The sequence below is a fragment of the Aricia agestis genome, chromosome 19, assembly GCF_905147365.1.
Source record: "Aricia agestis chromosome 19, ilAriAges1.1, whole genome shotgun sequence".
NCBI lineage: Eukaryota > Metazoa > Arthropoda > Insecta > Lepidoptera > Lycaenidae > Aricia > Aricia agestis.
The window spans coordinates 4796301-4814497 of NC_056424.1; the positions used below are offsets into that span (position 1 = coordinate 4796301).

The 18197-nt window shown below is 36.1% G+C and overlaps 1 protein-coding gene across 4 annotated transcripts; it reads right to left on the bottom strand.

Annotated features, from left to right (window-relative positions):
* Positions 1-5888: 5888 nt before the first annotated feature.
* LOC121736880 (serine/threonine-protein kinase ULK3-like) lies at positions 5889-17947 on the bottom strand. 4 transcript variants are annotated; one of them, XM_042128361.1, is made up of 13 exons: positions 17787-17947; positions 17329-17486; positions 16705-16789; positions 16456-16510; positions 16283-16370; positions 15756-15871; positions 15159-15256; positions 13959-14111; positions 13467-13624; positions 12882-13042; positions 11064-11173; positions 10775-10867; positions 8640-9591 (listed from the first exon to the last, which is right to left on the bottom strand). In XM_042128361.1, the coding sequence occupies exons 1-13, from the start codon at positions 17871-17873 to the stop codon at positions 9526-9528; spliced, it is 1428 nt and encodes a 475-aa protein (XP_041984295.1). In that variant the 5' UTR covers positions 17874-17947; the 3' UTR covers positions 8640-9525. The 4 variants fall into 4 exon arrangements, with proteins under 4 accessions (XP_041984297.1, XP_041984295.1, XP_041984296.1 ...); XM_042128362.1 differs by having other exon boundaries at positions 17329-17482; positions 17787-17890; XM_042128363.1 differs by lacking the exons at positions 8640-9591; positions 10775-10867; positions 11064-11173 and adding an exon at positions 5889-5987.
* Positions 17948-18197: the final 250 nt, after the last annotated feature.

Here is an 18197-nt window from a genome sequence, read left to right on the forward strand (position 1 = left end):
CTGGTTCATTTTTGCAACAAGTAAAGTTCTAGTGGTATATATGGTTTAGAAAAAAAATTACGAAAATTTACTGTAGAGGGGTTTTTTTTTTGCAGTAGAGGGGTTCAAAATTTTTAAATAATTTTGCTAACTTTTTAGGTGTGGAAAAAATACTATTCAAAAGATTTCTTAAAGAGTAACAATAAATCCTTTTTAATCGGGACTTAACGCGACTTATTTAAGTAGTAATGCTACTACGAGTACATACTCGTAGTAGCATTACTACACAAACCCAAACCTGTGCAACCCCCTAAGCTAAAATTCACAAAAGGAACATTCCTCTGAGGCACATTGTGAGTCAAATTGTCTCTCCGACATACAACTTGGCTAAACATGTTGCTGGAGTGCTGCGACCATTAGTTGGGAAAACACCGTCTTTCGTGAAGGATTCGGTCCATTTCAGGGACATAGTGAAGAGTATGAGGTTGGAACCCGGAGATACCATGGTGAGTTTCGATGTTGAGTCACTTTTTACTAATGTTCCACTCAAGGATTGCATCGAGGTGATTAAAAACAAGCTGTGTGACCATGAGTTGCCTAAGGAATATATTGTTCTCATTGAACACTGTTTGGACGGTAATTACCTTCTCCTCAGAGATCAGTACTACCTCCAGATCGATGGCGTTGCAATGGGTAGCCCTCTGGCACCGATAATTGCAAATATCTGGATGGAGCACTTTGAAGACCTAGCTTTAGCTACTGGACCATGTACTGTGAAGCTTTGGAAGAGGTACGTTGATGTTGTTTTTGCATTATTAATGGAGGCCAACAGGAAATAGAACAGTATGTTAATTACCTTAACTCAATCCATCCAAAAATAAAGTTCACCTACGAGATGAAGAAAAACAGATGCCTCGCATTTTTGGATGTGGAGATCAAAGTGAAGGAGGATGGTACATTATCCCACACTGTGTACAGAAAACCTACACACACTGACAGATATCTACACTCATCTTCTCATCATCATCCTCGGCATCTTCAATCTGTTATATCATCATTAAAAAACAGAGCTCATAACCTTTGTGACCCTGAACATTTGCCCAAGGAGCTAACACATGTTCAAGAGGTACTTAGACGTAACAGGTATAAGGTGTCGAGGGGATTGAGAAGACAGAAGGAGATAACGAGGTATCCAGAGGTGAACCGTCAAGCAGCATTTTTACCATACGTCAAAGGCGTAACGGACAAAATTGGAACAGAGCTGAGAAAATACTCCATTAAGACTGTGTATACTCCGTTACGTAAAATATCACAAGTACTTCGGTCACCAAAGGATTCCTTACCTTTCCAAATTCCTGGGGTTTATAAAATAGATTGTAGCTGTGGTAGTTCGTACATTGGCCAAACGAAACGGACTATTGGCGAAAGAGTGAAAGAGCACATAGCCGCAGTGAAAAATCGCCAGACAAATAAATCCGCGGTAGTAGAACATCTGCTTGATATGGGGACTAATCACTGGATGGAGCTACACGACCCTAAAATCCTCTCTACGGGTCGTCATTACCACACGAGAGTAATACGTGAAGCAATTGAAATTAAAAAGTACAAAAATTTCAATCGTGAGGACGGATTTAAATTGTCGCCCTCCTGGAATCCAGTGATCAATAAGTGGAAACCGCGTGTGTCACCTCTGTCTATAAGTGTAAGCCCGGATACAGTTAGTGTTGTGTGTCGCAGTGAACCTACTGACTTTCAGTGTATTGGAACACAAATATTGGACAACTCGAGGGTAGTCGTAGAACCGACCGCCCGGTGCAAACGAAGACGTCGCGCTCTAGCAGTCCCCTCGTGACCACGGCCGTTACAACACGGCCGAAACGTCGAGAAAAAGTATGTACTCGTAGTAGCATTACTACTTAAATAAGTCGCGTTAAGTCCCGATTAAAAAGTTTCAATAAATCCTTATTAAGTTTTTTATAAAAATGTATTTTTTAAGGTGAAAAAAAATAATTACTAAAATGTTGTATGGGACGGAATCTATAAATAGATTTTTTGCAAAAACTACTAGGTCATTCTGGTTCATTTTTGAAACAAGTAAAGTTCTAATGGTATGTAAGGTTTAGACAAAAAAATTCGAAAATTTACGTGCAGCCTTTTGCAGTAGAGGGGTTCAAAATGTTAAAATAATTTTACAAATTTTTTAGGTGTGAAAAAAAAATACTATTCGATAGATTTCCTAAAGAGTAACAATAAAAGCTTTATAAGTTTTGTACAAAAAAATTTTTTTAAGGCGAAAAAAATAATTACGAAAATTGTATATATGTAAAATAGATTCCATGCATCGAATCCACATGTGAAGGGACGATAAACCATATTGAAGTATATTTTCTCTTAGGTTTATTCAAAATCACATCAAGCTTATTCATTTCACTTGGCTTTGATATGCATATACTGCATGTTGATGAAGATAGAGTATCAGACAACCGTTACTATTTTTAATAAGCTCTGATCCATATTTGTCTCACATTCGTCCAAAGATGTCTAAAAATAAACACCAAGAATTTCATCCAGACTCAGTCGATCTGTTGCTTGAAAGACCTCTTTAATCAGCTGAAGATTACGAAGAAAGTGAAGTTGTGTCATTACAAGGCGATGATAGCATTGGAGATCCACTATGTTTGTAAAGCGCGTTGGTTTAATTGATTATTATTTATTATTATTTATTTATAAGTTTCATTTGAAATTGTTTGAGTTATTGGTGTGTGTAACAATTTTTATTTTATTATAATTACAATAGTTTAAATTTTGTTTTTGCTACCCATGTCTGTAAATACAAATAAGTATTGTTACTTTTTAAGGACTCGTTTTATATATATTATACCCATACAATTTTCGTAATTATTTTTTTCGCCTTAAAACTTAATTTTTGTACAAAACTTACAAAGGATTTATTGTTACTCTTTAGGAAACCTATCAAATTGTATTTTTTTCCACACCTAAAAGGTTAGTAAAATCTTTTCAAAATTTTGAATTCCTCTACTGCAAAAGGCTGCACGTAAATTTTCATAATTTTTTTTCTAAACCTTACATACCATTAGAACTTTACTTGTTTCAAAAATGAACCAGAATGACCTAGTAGTTTTTGCAAAAAATCTATTTATAGATTCCGCCCCATACAACATTTTTGTAATTTTTTTTTTCACCTTAAAAAATACATTTTTATAAAAAAACTTAAGAAGGATTTATTGGTACTCTTTCAGAAATCTTTCGAATAGTATTTTTTTCACACCTAAAAAGTTAGTAAAATTATTTCAAAATTTTGAACCCCTACTGCAAAAGGCTGCACGTAAATTTTCGTAATTTTTTTTCTAAGCCTTATATACCACTAGAACTTTACTTGTTTAAAAAATGAACCAGAATGACTTAGTAGTTTTTGCAAAAAATCTATTTATAGATTCTTTCCCATACCTACAACATTTTCGTAATTATTTTTTTTCACCTTAAATATACATTTTTATAAAAAACTTAATAAGTATTTATTGTTACTCCTCTTAAAATCTATCGGATGATATTTTTTTCCACACCAAAATCGAACTTTTTTGCGAATGTCCACTATTTAGCGATTTCGGACCACTGTGCGCCGTGCGGCAGCCGCGTGACTCGCGAGTCGCGACTTAATGTGAAGGCAGTCGGCCCGCGGCCGCAATATATGCGTAGTGCTTATAACAACGATACTATTGGACGATCTGCGTGTATCGTCCAATAGTATCGTCTCATAGCACGAAGCTTCGGACGATAGACGAATCACGCAGGTGCGGCCGGGCCGTAAGAAACAAGAGTAAAAGGGCCCATTCACTATCCTACATGCCAATCCGCCGTGCAGGACTGTGAAGTTGGACATAGCTACGGAGTACTATTATATATTCTGTGACATAGCTCACACTGTATGATTAAATACTGCATTTAAAGAATAAAGGTAAAAGGGCCCATTCACGGCAGGCCATTTTGCCGTCCGCCTGTTTATGCAGGATGTGAATGTTGTCGCAGCCTGTATAGCAGCAACGCCGAGCAGGATGCGACTTGTGTCCTGCACAAAGCCTGCAAGCTCCGCCCACCGCTTGCAGTCCGCCACGAAGGACTGTCACTTGTCAGTGACTCGGCGTCCTGCCGTGTAGAAAGCAGGAGCGTGAATTTGGACGCAGGACTGCATTCTACCATTTTGTTGACAATGGACAACACGGGCTTATGGGAGTTTATTGAAATCCTACTTCCTACTAATATTATAAAGGCAAAAGTTTGTTTGGATGTATGGATGTTTGTTACTCTTTCACGCAAAAACTACTGAACGGATTTTAATGAAACCTTACAATAATATAGCTTATACATCAGAATAACACATAGGCTACAATTTTAACCGACTTTAGAAATGGAGGAGGTGTTATGTTCGTTTTTTTTTTTATCTTCAACGATTACTCCGCCGTTTGTGAACCGATTTTCAAAAATTTTCTTTAGGTGTATAGGTTATCATTCTAATTTGGTACCATACTCATAAAAATGGTGACCTGATGAAGAGATCTATAAGTGATCGAGGGAACTCCTCAAAATTTATATGGAAATATGTGTATTATTCAAATTACCTTCATCTTAATCATCATCACTACCATAAACCGTTCTATTCATAGTCTTTTATGATATAATCACTTAAACCGCGGGTAACACCGCGGGGCACAGCTAGTATATAAATAAAATCGCTGTTTGTGGGACCAAAAACCCCCAAACTATAGTATTAAAATCTATATAATATATAAAAATGGATTTTCAATTGTGTTAGTAACGCTATTGCTCGATAACGGTTAGACTGATTTGGTTAATTTTAGTCTTAAAATGATCGTGGAAGTCCAGGGAAGGTTTATAAGTGACACGAAGTTCACCGGGACATCTAGTAAACAATAAAAATAAATCATATTTTAACTTCAGAGGTGTCAAGGGACGCCCGGATGGAATGAAATTTAAAAAATAATCGGCCAAGTGCGAGTTGCGAGTTCCGTACCATTATAGAGAAAAATATTACAAAATTGTGTTTTTGTTAAAAGCCCCACTTAATTATTTATTTTATTTAAATTTTATTATAATTAAAGAATAAATACAGTTGAGTATTTTGTGTACATTTCTATTACCTACCTGTTGTCATCATTGATACCGAGCAAAAATGTTTGAAAAATCACGTTTGTTGTATGGGAGCCCTTAAATATTTAATTTATTTTGTTTTTAGTATTTGTTGTTATAGCGGCAACAGAAATACATAATCTGTAAAAAAATCAACTCTCTAGCTATTACCGTTCTTGAGTTACAGCCTGGATACAGACGGACAGACGGACAGACATCGAAGTCTCAGTAATAGGGTCCCGTTTTTACCCTTTGGGTACGGAACCCTAAAAAACACCATCTAGTTGACTCCCAGGAATACTTTAGCATTTGCTAAAAAGCAAAACGTATTACGTAACACTAAAATGCTGCATGCTGCAAACCTGCCGCGCTTTTTAAAAAATATTGCTAAGTTATAAAGCCTCGTAACACCCATCTAACACCATTGTGTTAGATGGGTGTTACGAGGCTTTATAATATCTAAAATCGTTATTATAGGTACTAATTACCTTAATTTTCTTGTCTGTCTAAACCAAAAACCTATAAACCTCCCATCCCAGTGATATGGGCGTTCAAATGAACTAAAAGCAGAGGCAAAATTTGGTGTGAAATGAGTCGAAACACTTAAGTACATCAATATTCTATATTTATTATGATGATTTAACCTAAGTGTCGAACCATAAATATTGTAACTAAAGTTATAAGTAAAATCGATACAACACAGAGGGCAATAATGATAAAACAATTAAAATTTCTTCCCAGACAAGTGTTTTCACCATAAATATGTCCACGTAGTCTAAAAGGAGATCTTGATGAGAGACTTTGATCCAGTGCGTGCATTTTGGCTCAAATCATTTGTTTAACTATAATAACAATAAAATATGATAATATTCTTTATCTATTATTGGATAACTTAAAAACTACAAACTAATTTTGAGATATAAACATACCTACGTGGTATGCACTTTGCAGGTAGGTACATATATTTTTGTAAAGATTAGGTTACGTAGTAGGTTACGTACCTATGAATTCATATTATTCTCCATTTTTTGAGGAATATAGACCCTAAGCGTTAGTCACGCGCCGCAGCGGCAGCGGCACCGTCACCGCTGCGGCGCTGTTGCATACTCATCCTTGTATTTCTATGGGCCCTTTCCACACGGCGCCGCGCGGCGCGAGAAACGCTGCCACTGCGGCGCCGTATGTAAACACGCTAAGGCCCAATAATAATCATAATAATATTATTAATTATCGACGGAGAGCTGATGACCAAATAAGTCATGCAGCTTCAGCTGTATCAAAACTCCGTTAGCTACTTCCCTGAACAACCCTTTCTGATTATCTGCGCGCTGGCAGGCCGTGGGCGGTGGGTGTGGGAGTAGTGGGGTATCCCTCTCCCACACCCACCACCCACGGCCTGCCAGCGCGCAGATTATCAGAAAGGGTTGTTCAGGGAAGTAGCTAACGGAGTTTTAACACAGCTGAAGCTACATAAATGATTTGGTCGTCAGCTCTTAGTCGATTAGTAGGTAAGTATGTAAAATACTTACTTTGGTAACAGAAACTTTTAAGTAAAATACTTTATGATTTTAAATACTATTTAGATACCAGCATTGCTTAAATCTTAATTAAAGGTATATACAAAATTGCATTACCTATATATACACATTTGACCTAAATTTTGATGTAAATAATAAATTGACATGTTTCATATCCAATTTAAATTGAAGTCAGTCAGTCTAGAAAATTGTCACCACAACGATTTCATTTACTTATGGCTGGTTTACACATATTAAGTTGATAAGTAGTTAACTAAATTTTAACTTAATTTTAGTTATTTATTGCATGTAAACACAAAATTTAGTAGCAAGTAGCAAGTTAAAATTTAGTTAAGTACTAAACAAGGAAATTAGAAAATTGACTATTTTCTTTTATATGTTGGCAGGCGGGGCTTGTCACTTGACACATTTCGGGCAGGCACTTCAAATTAAGTTACTACTTATCTACTTAATACGTGTAAACCAGCCCTAAGTTCGTAATGGCATTACATTAATTGATTTGGAACTGTGCATAATTTTCATGAGTTATTTTACGCAAATCATACCTAGTATTTATTTTATGTTATCTACAATATTTAATACTCAGTTATTATATATGTAATAGTGTTATTGATAAAATATTTATTTTATAATATTTTGTATGTAGTATTGTATTATATTGTAATATATTACTATTATAACATATATTATATATGTATTTTATTTATTATTTATGATCGTATTTATAAATTGTTATTTATACTGTAAAGTTTAAAGCACAACGACCTTTTCTCCAGCAATTTGATTCTTTCTTTCAAAGGTTGCCTGGAAGAAATTTGCTATGTAGTAGGTAATAAGGCCGCCTTTGTGTGCTCCCGCCATTTTATGTCTTTTTATTTTTATGTGTGTTGTTATTATAACTGTGATTGTGCACAATAAAGTATTCATTCATTTAAAAAAAATTAAACGGGCTTTGTCTGTGCTTTGACCCACCAACCATCGGCCACCACACATTCCCATCCCTGTAACTCCCGTGTTGCCAAGAAGAACTCCCTCCTATTTGTACATCCATTCCATTTCCCTCCTTATATGCCATAATATTAGGGCCAACCCACACGTACCACAACCACACCACGTCGCAACGACAAAATGCCGTCAAGCAGTGGTTAGTACTTATTGGTTACGTGTGAATGGTGTCGCTGCAGCTTTTTGTAGTTGCGTTGTGGTACCGACAAAATGTAGACGTGGTTGCGTTGTCGCTAGTAGTTGCGATGTTGTTACGTACGAAGGTCAATGAAACGGAGGGGGGACGAGCGCGGACGGTGTGCGCGCACTGTCATTGCATCGACGCAAGTCGCAACGTTGTGGTTGCGATGTGGTCGGCCACTAGTTCGCTAGTGGTTGCGATGTGGTCGGTATCACACACGCGGTCGACAACGACTGCAAAATGTGGTACGTGTGAATAGTACAATTCATTTACAATACGAAATATACGCCCGACCACGTGATGTGGTTGTAGTAAGTGTGGGTTGGCCCTTACCTATTTTATGATAAGGTTGATAAAGGACACAGCTTTTTTTTACTTTAAATTATATTATATTTTAAAATATAAAAGGCACAGTCTTTTAAAATATAACAAAACAATAATTCCAACATCTTAAAAGTAGCATTATGCAACGAAATAATAACATTATATAGTTCGAAATAGTTTATTGAACATTTACAATGAGTTCAACACTGATGAAAGCTATACAAACTATTATTATTACATATGACCGGCTTCGGGCTGCGAGAGACTTGTACGTGTTGCACATATCACGGCGCGAACGCGACTGTTTTGTGAAGCGATGCTCGACGCTGGCGCAGGTTAATACTCATACTCGGAGTCTATTGGAATTTGTTTTACTGATATTTGGTGTTACTGATAATGACATCTCTCTTGCTCAGGCCTTTGTTTCTCTATTCCGCTAGGTATATTAACTTTATGGTTGAGATCGAATTAGTTCCAAATTGAGTTTTTTTACGCGCTGTCGACGCGTGTTACTGATGCGCGCGTTTTTATCGCGTTTTGGTAGATATTACCCGTTTTTTTGACGCAAATAAAACGCCCGTTTGTATCGATACAAACGCAAGATGAACGCTAGTGAAGCGCGCTTATGCAAACGCGCGTAAAAAAACGTGTGGAAGGGCCCTAAGGCAGCAGGTCACGTGTCCTTACGCGAGTTTAACATTTTTTACGTCATATCCCAAAAAGTATACAATATTATATAACGCAGCTAAGAAAGTTTTCACTTCAAAAACACACGTGTCTTGATAGTGCTAATACAAAATAATTGTATGTTTACGTTATTATTTTAAGTACGAATTATTTATTACATATCATGCATTTGGTTAATTAATTTATTGCGGCAATAACCATTAGCAAATCGTGTTTTCTTATTTCGTATTCAACTTCTAAAACTTGAAATAAAATCTAATTAATTAATTGTGTGCTCCTTATAATATAATTATCAGTTATCAGTTATCACTTCTAGTAACTTTTTGTAAAAAGCAGCATAAAAATTCAATAGCTTTCCAGTACTTTATTCATTCAATAGTCCATTCATTTATTGCAAAATGAACCATTAACAAATTATGTTCTCTTATTTCGTATCTAACATTTAAAGCTTGAAATAAAATCTAATACTTTATGTGTGCTCCTTAGTACATACATTATCACGTCATATAACTATTTTATAAAAAGCAGCGTAAAAACTTCTTTACATTCAAGAGCCAACTACAATTTAGTTTGTGTATTATTTAAAATAGCTTATAAAATACAAATAATAAAATTCATAGCCTCATTATGCAGTATTATTATTATTTACGTGATTCGACAAGCGTGATCTGAATTGTCGTCCGATTTCGTCTTCTCCGAATTGTCTTGACTCTGAAAAGGGCATATAGTATGTTAAGTAATTTATAAAGACAACTAGCTGTCCCGGCAAACGTTGTTTTGCCATACAATGATTTTTCCTGTTTTCCTGCTTTTCTCTTGTAGTTTTTCTATTTTTTTTTTTCTACAGACCTCACGGAGCCCGAGACCTTTCCAACGAATGCAAAACCGTGGAAATCGGTTCGTACGTTCTGGAGTTATAGCGTCAAGAAGGAAAACCCGACTTCTTTTTATATATTAGAGATAAGATAACAATCCTTATTACGCAAAAGTTGGCGCAAAGGGCGCTACTAGCACATACAGTTAATAATCCGACCGAAGTCCGACATGTTGCACACGTCATATCATAATATTGACAAAAACATTGTCAAACGTGGAACGAGCTAACGAGCAAAGTCTTTCGAGCCACTCTTACATTGGCAACTCACCGAGTCGGCCATTATTAAAAGAAGAAGAAGGGGTTTTTGGGAGAATGTGAAAGAGTGATGTTGTGTTTTTATATTATTTTCCTAAAATTGTGTTATCTGGGTTTTTAATGTGTAATATTGGTAGGATATTAACCATTCAATATTCGTTATCGTGCATAAGTGTGGGAAAGTGATGTAATAACCAGTAACGTGCTCTTTTGTGTTCCCTCCAAAACTCCATCAAAAAATTCAGTAAAGCATCCTACCACTTTACTGAATCGACCGACTTGACTTCTTGACTGTATTGACTTTATACTTAGACTTTGACTAGACTTTAGACCTGACTGACCTGACGATAATATATAAAAAATTGTATTAAAGAATATTGTTTTCCCGCCATAATATTATACTCGACACTGGCCATGGTTATAGCCGAAGTGCCATTATATGAAAAAAAAAAAAAAGAAGAAGAACTTTGTCAAATGCTGGTGCTGCTGTCTAGCGTGAAAACATTGCAGTAAGCGTGTTTACACAATACACATGGCGCCGCACCCGCAGCGTTTTTCGCCGCTGCGGTAAAGAATCGCAGCCGCCGCGGCGGCGCCGTGTCACGTGTGTAAGGGCAAATAGATAAACACAAGGATGAGTAATGGAGTGGCACCGCCACAGCGTGTGTGTAAATAGCCTAATACATCCTATACTTGGCACGCAGTCAAAATAATTGATTACGCGTCAAGAAAGCCTGGTAGAGCTGTACAAAGAATACTTACAATTTCATCTGCATTGTTCAAATACGGCACAGGTTTTCGTCTCAAAAATCGCACCAGTCCACGTCGCTTATCCGGCTCTATGGTCATTGTGTTCTGAAATAGGAAAATATTATAAAAAATATACTTCTTTTATCAGAAAATCTTTCTATAATATCTCTTTGGAGAATGGTGGAAACTTTTTTTTTAAATTCGATACTAAATGACCAACAGTACATTTAAAATGTACTGTTGGTTCGGTTGATTTTATTAGTCTTTAAGTAATTACAATATTAGTACACATTATTTTCACCTTTTCTTCTGTACATTCACTTTCTTTCTCTGCTTCTATTATACTATTTGACGAACCATTTTCTACTGGTTGTTTTCTGTTTTCATTATCCTGTATTTTATTAAGTTCACCTGTAATAAAATGTTGAATGTACAGATTAATTAATATTAGACAAATGAGAATAATCAATAGTTAAGGCTATTTAATGCCATTTATTCAAAATGCAAGTAACAATTTACCGCAAAACTAAGAAGTAGTAGTTAGTCACTACTGCAAGGCAAATTGCTAATATTTTTAGAAAAAAAATTGTTGTGTTTAATACAAAGTAAAGTATTTAAAAGAGATTATTCTTATCACCGGTATACGATACTGGAACGATAATGATAAATACATGAAGATGTTTCATTTAACATTTTTTTTACTATTGGCAGGCCTGTCCCACTCGCGAGAATAGGTATCGAACTGTAAGTACCATCCGCGGGTGGCCAATCAGTAGGGACTCACAAGCGAGCGATGACGCACGCGCAAGATTTTTCGTCGCGTATCTACTGTTTACTGATCATAGAGGAATTTTATTCATGATACTGATTTAACCTCTGTGACATAATCGTTATAAATCTTATAAAAATGAACAAATAAGGCCAATGAAATATGTATTTGATTAAGGTATTTAAATATAAAAAGTAGATAAAAACTATACAAACATAGCAAATAAACCAATTTCATACAAAGAAACGCACAAACTACATAGAAATAAACACAAGTTACTATGTTTAAATTTTAAAAGTTTCCTGCACTGCAATCGAATATATAAAACTACTATAAAATATAGGTTGGGTTACTAAAATTTTATATTACTATAAAAAGGTTTGCTATTCATACCAATAGTAATTAAAAAATTATATTTTGTTTTCTAAAAGGCGAAAACCTTGATTTCGTCAGAAAAGGTACGAGTTATGCGATAGACAGAGAGCGGACATGTAGGTAAATATAATTGTAGGCACCTAGCACTGCGCGGTCGGAATTTGAATTTAATAGTATCGTAACATGAGTCGTTATTTCTTTAAACGGGTTTCGCTAGTGAGACTTCTGTTGGTACTACTAATATATATTCTGTGCTATTGGATTAATATTTGACAGATAATACAATATCTATCTGACTTATGATTATATTGAAACAAAACGTAAGTATCTTAAATGGCCAGCCTCATAATCCACACTAATATTATAAATGGGAAGTCTGTCTGTCTGTCTGTTACCTCTTCATGCCCAAACCGCTAGACCGATTTTGCTGAAATTTGGCATGGAGATACTTTGAGTCCCGGGAAAGGACATAGGATACTTTTTATCCCGAAAAAATGTACGGTTCCGCCGCGATAAACGAGTTTTGGCGCAACGGAGTTGCGGGCGTCATCTAGTTACGAATATGTTAAATACTTTGATAAACATGAACTTATAGTCTGTCAAGAAAGTGAAGAAATCAAAAAGTGGCAATTTTTTTTCCTTTTTTTCTTAGATTGATTTGAAAGGGATGACACTACGATGTTGCCACTTTTTAATTTCTTCACTTTTTTGACAGATTATAATTGTTTTAACTTTTTAAGTCAATTAAAAAAGTATAAACGTCAAAATATTGACATTAAAACCTTTGTATTTTTAAAAGTTCAAATGTCACCATAAGGAATGAACTTGGTGTTAATCAAAGTGACATAATAGGGAGTTGATGATTGGTTAATAATAATTAATATTTTGACGCTGTTAAAAGCACAAGTGATTATAAATACGTCAGTCAAAAAAACCCCAGAATCCGCGTATGAAAATAAGCATGCGTAAACTCACGAAATTCATAAGTATTGCCCGACGCTTCGCCCGTACAGCATATATTAGTCCTGCTGATGTGTCTCCGTGGGCTCTCTCTCTGTTGAGTGTCCGGAGTGAAGTTGGTCACTTGTTGCGTTCCTTTAACTATCTTCTTTATCTCTTCCGCTCTCTCCATATACCTGTGTAAGAGGTTTTATTTTAATTTCTTTGAAATAAAGGCAACATAGCTTGGCACTCGTCATTTGGTGCTGTTGGAAGTCTAGTATCTTAGTTTATTTTGTTTTGTTGTGACATGCTATTGGCAAATATTGTATGTTATTGAAATATACACGTTTTTTGCCCAGTTCTATAGATCATGCAATGCACAGCTTGGCCAGAAAGAGTATACATTGAACTAAATATTATGAACGTTATTTTGATCGAATGGTGTTGTTTTCGTCTCACATTTCCAGACAACTTTGATTGATTGAACAAAGTGAAATTGAACGATTTTATACTTTACAATATGTAGCTAAAAATTGTGTTTGGCATACTAATCTTTTTTTGCCAAGCTGTAGATATATGCTCAATCTGATGGTAACGCCTGGAACACGCTGCGGTCACCTGGTGAGCTTGGCGGTGAGCGCGCTGCGCCTCATCTGGTCCCGCTCGGCGCCGACCGCCGGCACGAGGTACCGCAGACTCTCGCTGTACGCCGCCAGCGCCGCCTCCAGCCGCCCCCCTACGTCCAGGTCTATTGCCTGCTTTATTAGCGCCACCGCCTGGAACAACACAGATTAAATAAGCCATACAAGACTGAACTTTATTTACTATGAAATAGATAAAACCAAAATTTCCAGCAATGAGCAGGCTGATGATGATGAAATATGGCTAAGAACACTCTCGATCATATTGTCATATTTCAAACAAAATAACTAGATAAAAGCGGTTCACGAGTTTGGATGCTATGATGCCATGGCAAAACACAAACAGATGTCAGACAGACATACAGACACGTCAAACTTGTCACATCCCTCTTTTTTATTGGGCTTAAAAAATTATACATGCTGTTTTGGTCTCATTGGCTAATTAAAAGGTTAGTTCTACTCAGTTTACCTTATCATAGTTCTCCTTAGATGGCATGTACTCGAGGTCCAGGTACTCGTGGTCGAAGAACTCGTCGTATGATATCCTCTCGTCGGGGTTGTGCTTCAGCAGCCGCGTCAGCAGGTCGCGACAACCGGGGGATATTGACGAGTTGGGCGGGATCTGGTATAGTTAATAGAATCAGGCGTTACTTTGCGCGCAATCCATAGCTTAAAATTTAGTATGTTACTATTTTTAGCAATATTCCGCGAAACCTCAACCTGTAAGTAAATGAGTGAGTGTACGCATAGGCATGCGTTAAAACACCTCCCTCCCCTTTCCCACACTTCGGGGATCTGGGAATTTATAACATCAGCAGGCTTAGCATAACACCATAAGAAACGGAAGAGGATGGCCCTATTGACAGATTTTAGTGACAAAATACCGCATTATTAGTGACGGATTAACCATTAATTACATTAAGCAATTGGCTAGGGCATCGCATCCCACTCTCACGTCACCAAATAAAGTCTCCAGAAAAAAACTAATGTTTTAGACAGTAAAGGTTTAAAGACCGATTCTAATTGACATACAGCTAGGGCCTACAGGCATGAAATTGCTTAGGGCATCAAGTAGTCTTAATCAGACACTGCGGATTACCTTTGTTAGTCTGTCATTTTGTCTATTATTTCGTGGAAAGAAACCTTTTCACAGCAAGATATGCAATGTTACTGGAAAAGTAAACACACTTATGGTATTGCAACATTTAAGAAACTGCCAATTTTAACTGGTAAAATGATTGCACGCGTGCGTTACATACAACACAATTAACATACCCAAACACAATTAACAATAATAGGGTGTAGTGTAAACACAATTAGTAAATTGTTATATTATAATACTGCTTCCGTCTGCTTGTTTCTGCCCGAAAATAAGGGGTCCACGGAAGATCAGGGATAACCTTGAATATCGTCTTAACCTGAGTGGCCTCCTTTTCTGTTCACTTGGGTGTTACACTGCCATGGTAATGTGCTAATACAATAGGTTTTTCAGTGTTTATCTTCATTAGTCTTTAGTGTATGTTTTAGCTGAAGCCTCAAATAGTTTTTTTTTCGATTGTTGATATATAATTATATTGTGTAATGTTTATGTGTAACATTTAAAGGTGGCAGAATAAAGTTTATTTTATTTATTTAAAAAATTACACAAAATATACATGAAGAAACTCACCTCTATAGGTGCTTGTCGCTGTATTTTGTCGACCAGTTCCTTGAACGTCGTAGAGGAGTATGGGGCCGTACCGAACAGACATTCGTACATTATAACACCTGGGAAATATAACAAAAAAATTATTAATGACATATTACTTCCGACTAGGTTTAAAGGTCTTTGCTTCAGACTGTAAACGAAACTGTTTTAAGAATCTTAAAACAGTTTCGTTTACATTCTCATTCGTCAGCATTCGATTGTTTGAATCTTAAATTAAGATTCAAACAATTGAATCAGAATGCCACGTCCTACTCTAACAAGGTCATTTCACGTTTGTTAGAGCAGGACGCGTCACGCGGCATTCTCGTAGGTACGAGAATGCCGCGTTTTGAGTCTCAAAACGGTTTCAAGTACGGCCCCAGCACCCTGATTCACAATGCGTAATTCGACTCAGACTCTGAAACTTCATCGCGCGACATCCAATAAACGCTCGCCGCGCTAGCCTAACCAAGGACCGCACGGTAAAGTTTCCGAATCCATGTCGAACGGGAATCGTGAATCGCCCTGCTGATCCGCTCGCGAGCAATGACACACATGACAATAAAAGGGCCTACTGACCGACGCTCCACAAGTCGACTCGGGCGTCGTAAGCGCCGCTCAACATCTCTGGCGCCATGTACAGCGGCGACCCTCGAACTGACCGCATCGACTCCTCTGACATGTGCTGCGCGAACCTGAAATACACTATATCATAAAGAAATAAAAATCTTCTCCTTGCTAAAAAAAACTTGAGAGGTGTCAAGGGACACCCCTGATGGAACGAAGTTATTTTTTTGTTATTTACGCGCATGTTTCTCTCTCTCCCTCTCGCCACGTGCGCGACACAGAAGTGTCGTTACAACTTTTCGCCTAGCCAGTAGCCCCCTTTCACAACGCGCGGTAAGGAACTTCGTTCCAATTGTGAGAGATTACGAGTAAGACAAAACATTGCATAAAGGTATGGAGGATACTTATGATTCCAAAAAGAAGAGAAAACAGGTATTTTTAGTGCAAACAAAGTTATCAGCAACATCTAGATTTAAATCTTCATTTTTTTAAATATCGAATTGGGGGCGTGTTTTAGAATAGAATGAATTGAAGTTTACCCAAAGTCAGCAACTTTCAGCATGTATTTTCCATCACAGTTTTTGTGTAATAGTAGATTATGAGGTTTGAGATCCATGTGTACCACACCTAAAACAATAAGGCAATATACAATAAATAAATTGAATAATAAAATTATTATATGAAAAGTTAACTTAATCATGATTACTATTACCTTTTTCTCCTAGAAATTTCAGTGCTGAGGCAAGTTGTTGAAGAAAATAAAGTACCTGAAATGTTGATAATATTTAATTTACAATTATTTTATTTTCAAATACCTTTACATGCTTATCAATTTCTTATATATAAGTTTATCTTGTGTAGCTAGTTGTTACCTAATTCTATAAGTGTTATGACGTAAGTGATAAGATTAAATAATATGATAGTATTTATACTAACAAGATTTCAAGGTATATTGAGTCACCTGTTTTTCTGGAATCCTACCATATCTCTTGATGTACTTGGAGAGATCACCACCACAGCAATACTCCATTATAATGTAAATGTTCCTTAAAAGAAAATACTTTTAAAATTTTATGTACTTAAATAAAAAAAAAATGTGCAGCACATAAAGTAAAAACACTATCTAAAGTTTGACAACCTCTGTGGCTTAGTTGGTGGGCTGTTGGTAGCTCAAGCCAGGGGTCACGGTATCGAATACTGCCGATGGAACAAAAACATTTCCAAAAAATTCCTGGGTCTTGGATGTGTATTAAATATGTGTACCATATAATAAAAATCTTAAATATATGTATAGTATAAAAGTATTAAATATATTTCTGTTGTCTGGTACCTGTAACACAAGTCCTTCAGGTACTTAGCACGGGGCCAGACTGACATGGTGTGAAGCGTCCATAGATATTATTATTAAAGTCTTCCAAACATACAGCTATAACGCAAAACATTGTCTAATATATTATTCCGACTTAATCTTATCTTTGTCTGGAAGTTGACTCAGACATAGTCTTCTATTTCATTAAAAGAATGTACACAGTACAGCTCTCACAGCGTGATCATTACCAGAAGTTTCATTTCAGAAGAAAATTACCGATCATCCCATGTGAACTCCTTCATATTGACAATGTGTGGATGTCGCAACGTCTTCAATAGCCTGATCTCAGTGATGAGATTGTCGATAGCAGACCCGGAATGCTTCACTCTTGATTTGTCCACACATTTGATAGCTACTATTGACTTGGCACCTACCTGGAATAGTTATTTGACTATACTTAAGTACTGCAGTATTTTTATTACTTGGTTAATACGTCATTTAAATTATTATAATAGAGTATTTTGGTAGTCTAGTTTGGTACATAGCTTTGTTTACATTATGACCTAAATTAATTACTTAATTAAACTGAGTGTGTGGTAAAATTCTGAATTTGAAAGTACATAACCTTTTCTATGATATTTTTCTAAAAACTTGAAGTATCTATACAAAGTCTACATAAAGAATTTTAAGCAGGAGAGTAAATAAAGGCGAATTTTACAAGTCCTATCTATTACCTTATTATATGCTTTGTATACCGTAGAATAGCTTCCTGAGCCTAGCTTTTCAGTAACCACATACCCCTCAATCTTTGGAAATGACATTGTTACTGTTATTTATTCGTACATTTATCCGAAATAAATAAAATAAATATTTTATTTCAACCAAAAACTGAGGTTTTGTCGTTTTGTACATTTTTTGACATTTCCAGAGCAGTGTTGCCAACTTTTTTTTTTACTAACCCACCAAATTCAGCAGCGTAAACCACCAGAAACCGCTAAAACCTAAATGGCCTCTCAAACCACCAGAATTCCACTAACAACAACCTATCTGAATATAATTTGAAAATAATACAACAACTACGTCATTATTATTATGAAATAATTATTTTTGTTACTGCAAAAAGGAAAACTTGAGTTACCTATGTA

Bases quoted from the DNA above. Each gene is read 5' to 3' on its own strand.
- LOC121736880 (XM_042128361.1), bottom strand. From the start codon at position 17,873: ATGTCATTTCCAAAGATTGAGGGGTATGTGGTTACTGAAAAGCTAGGC. The intron at 15,872-16,282 runs GTAAACTTCAAT...AGTGTATTTCAG, and splicing joins CTGAAAGTTGCTGACTTTGG to GTTCGCGCAGCACATGTCAG. The intron at 10,868-11,063 runs GTGAAAATAATG...TTCCTATTTCAG, and splicing joins GTGAATGTACAGAAGAAAAG to AACACAATGACCATAGAGCC.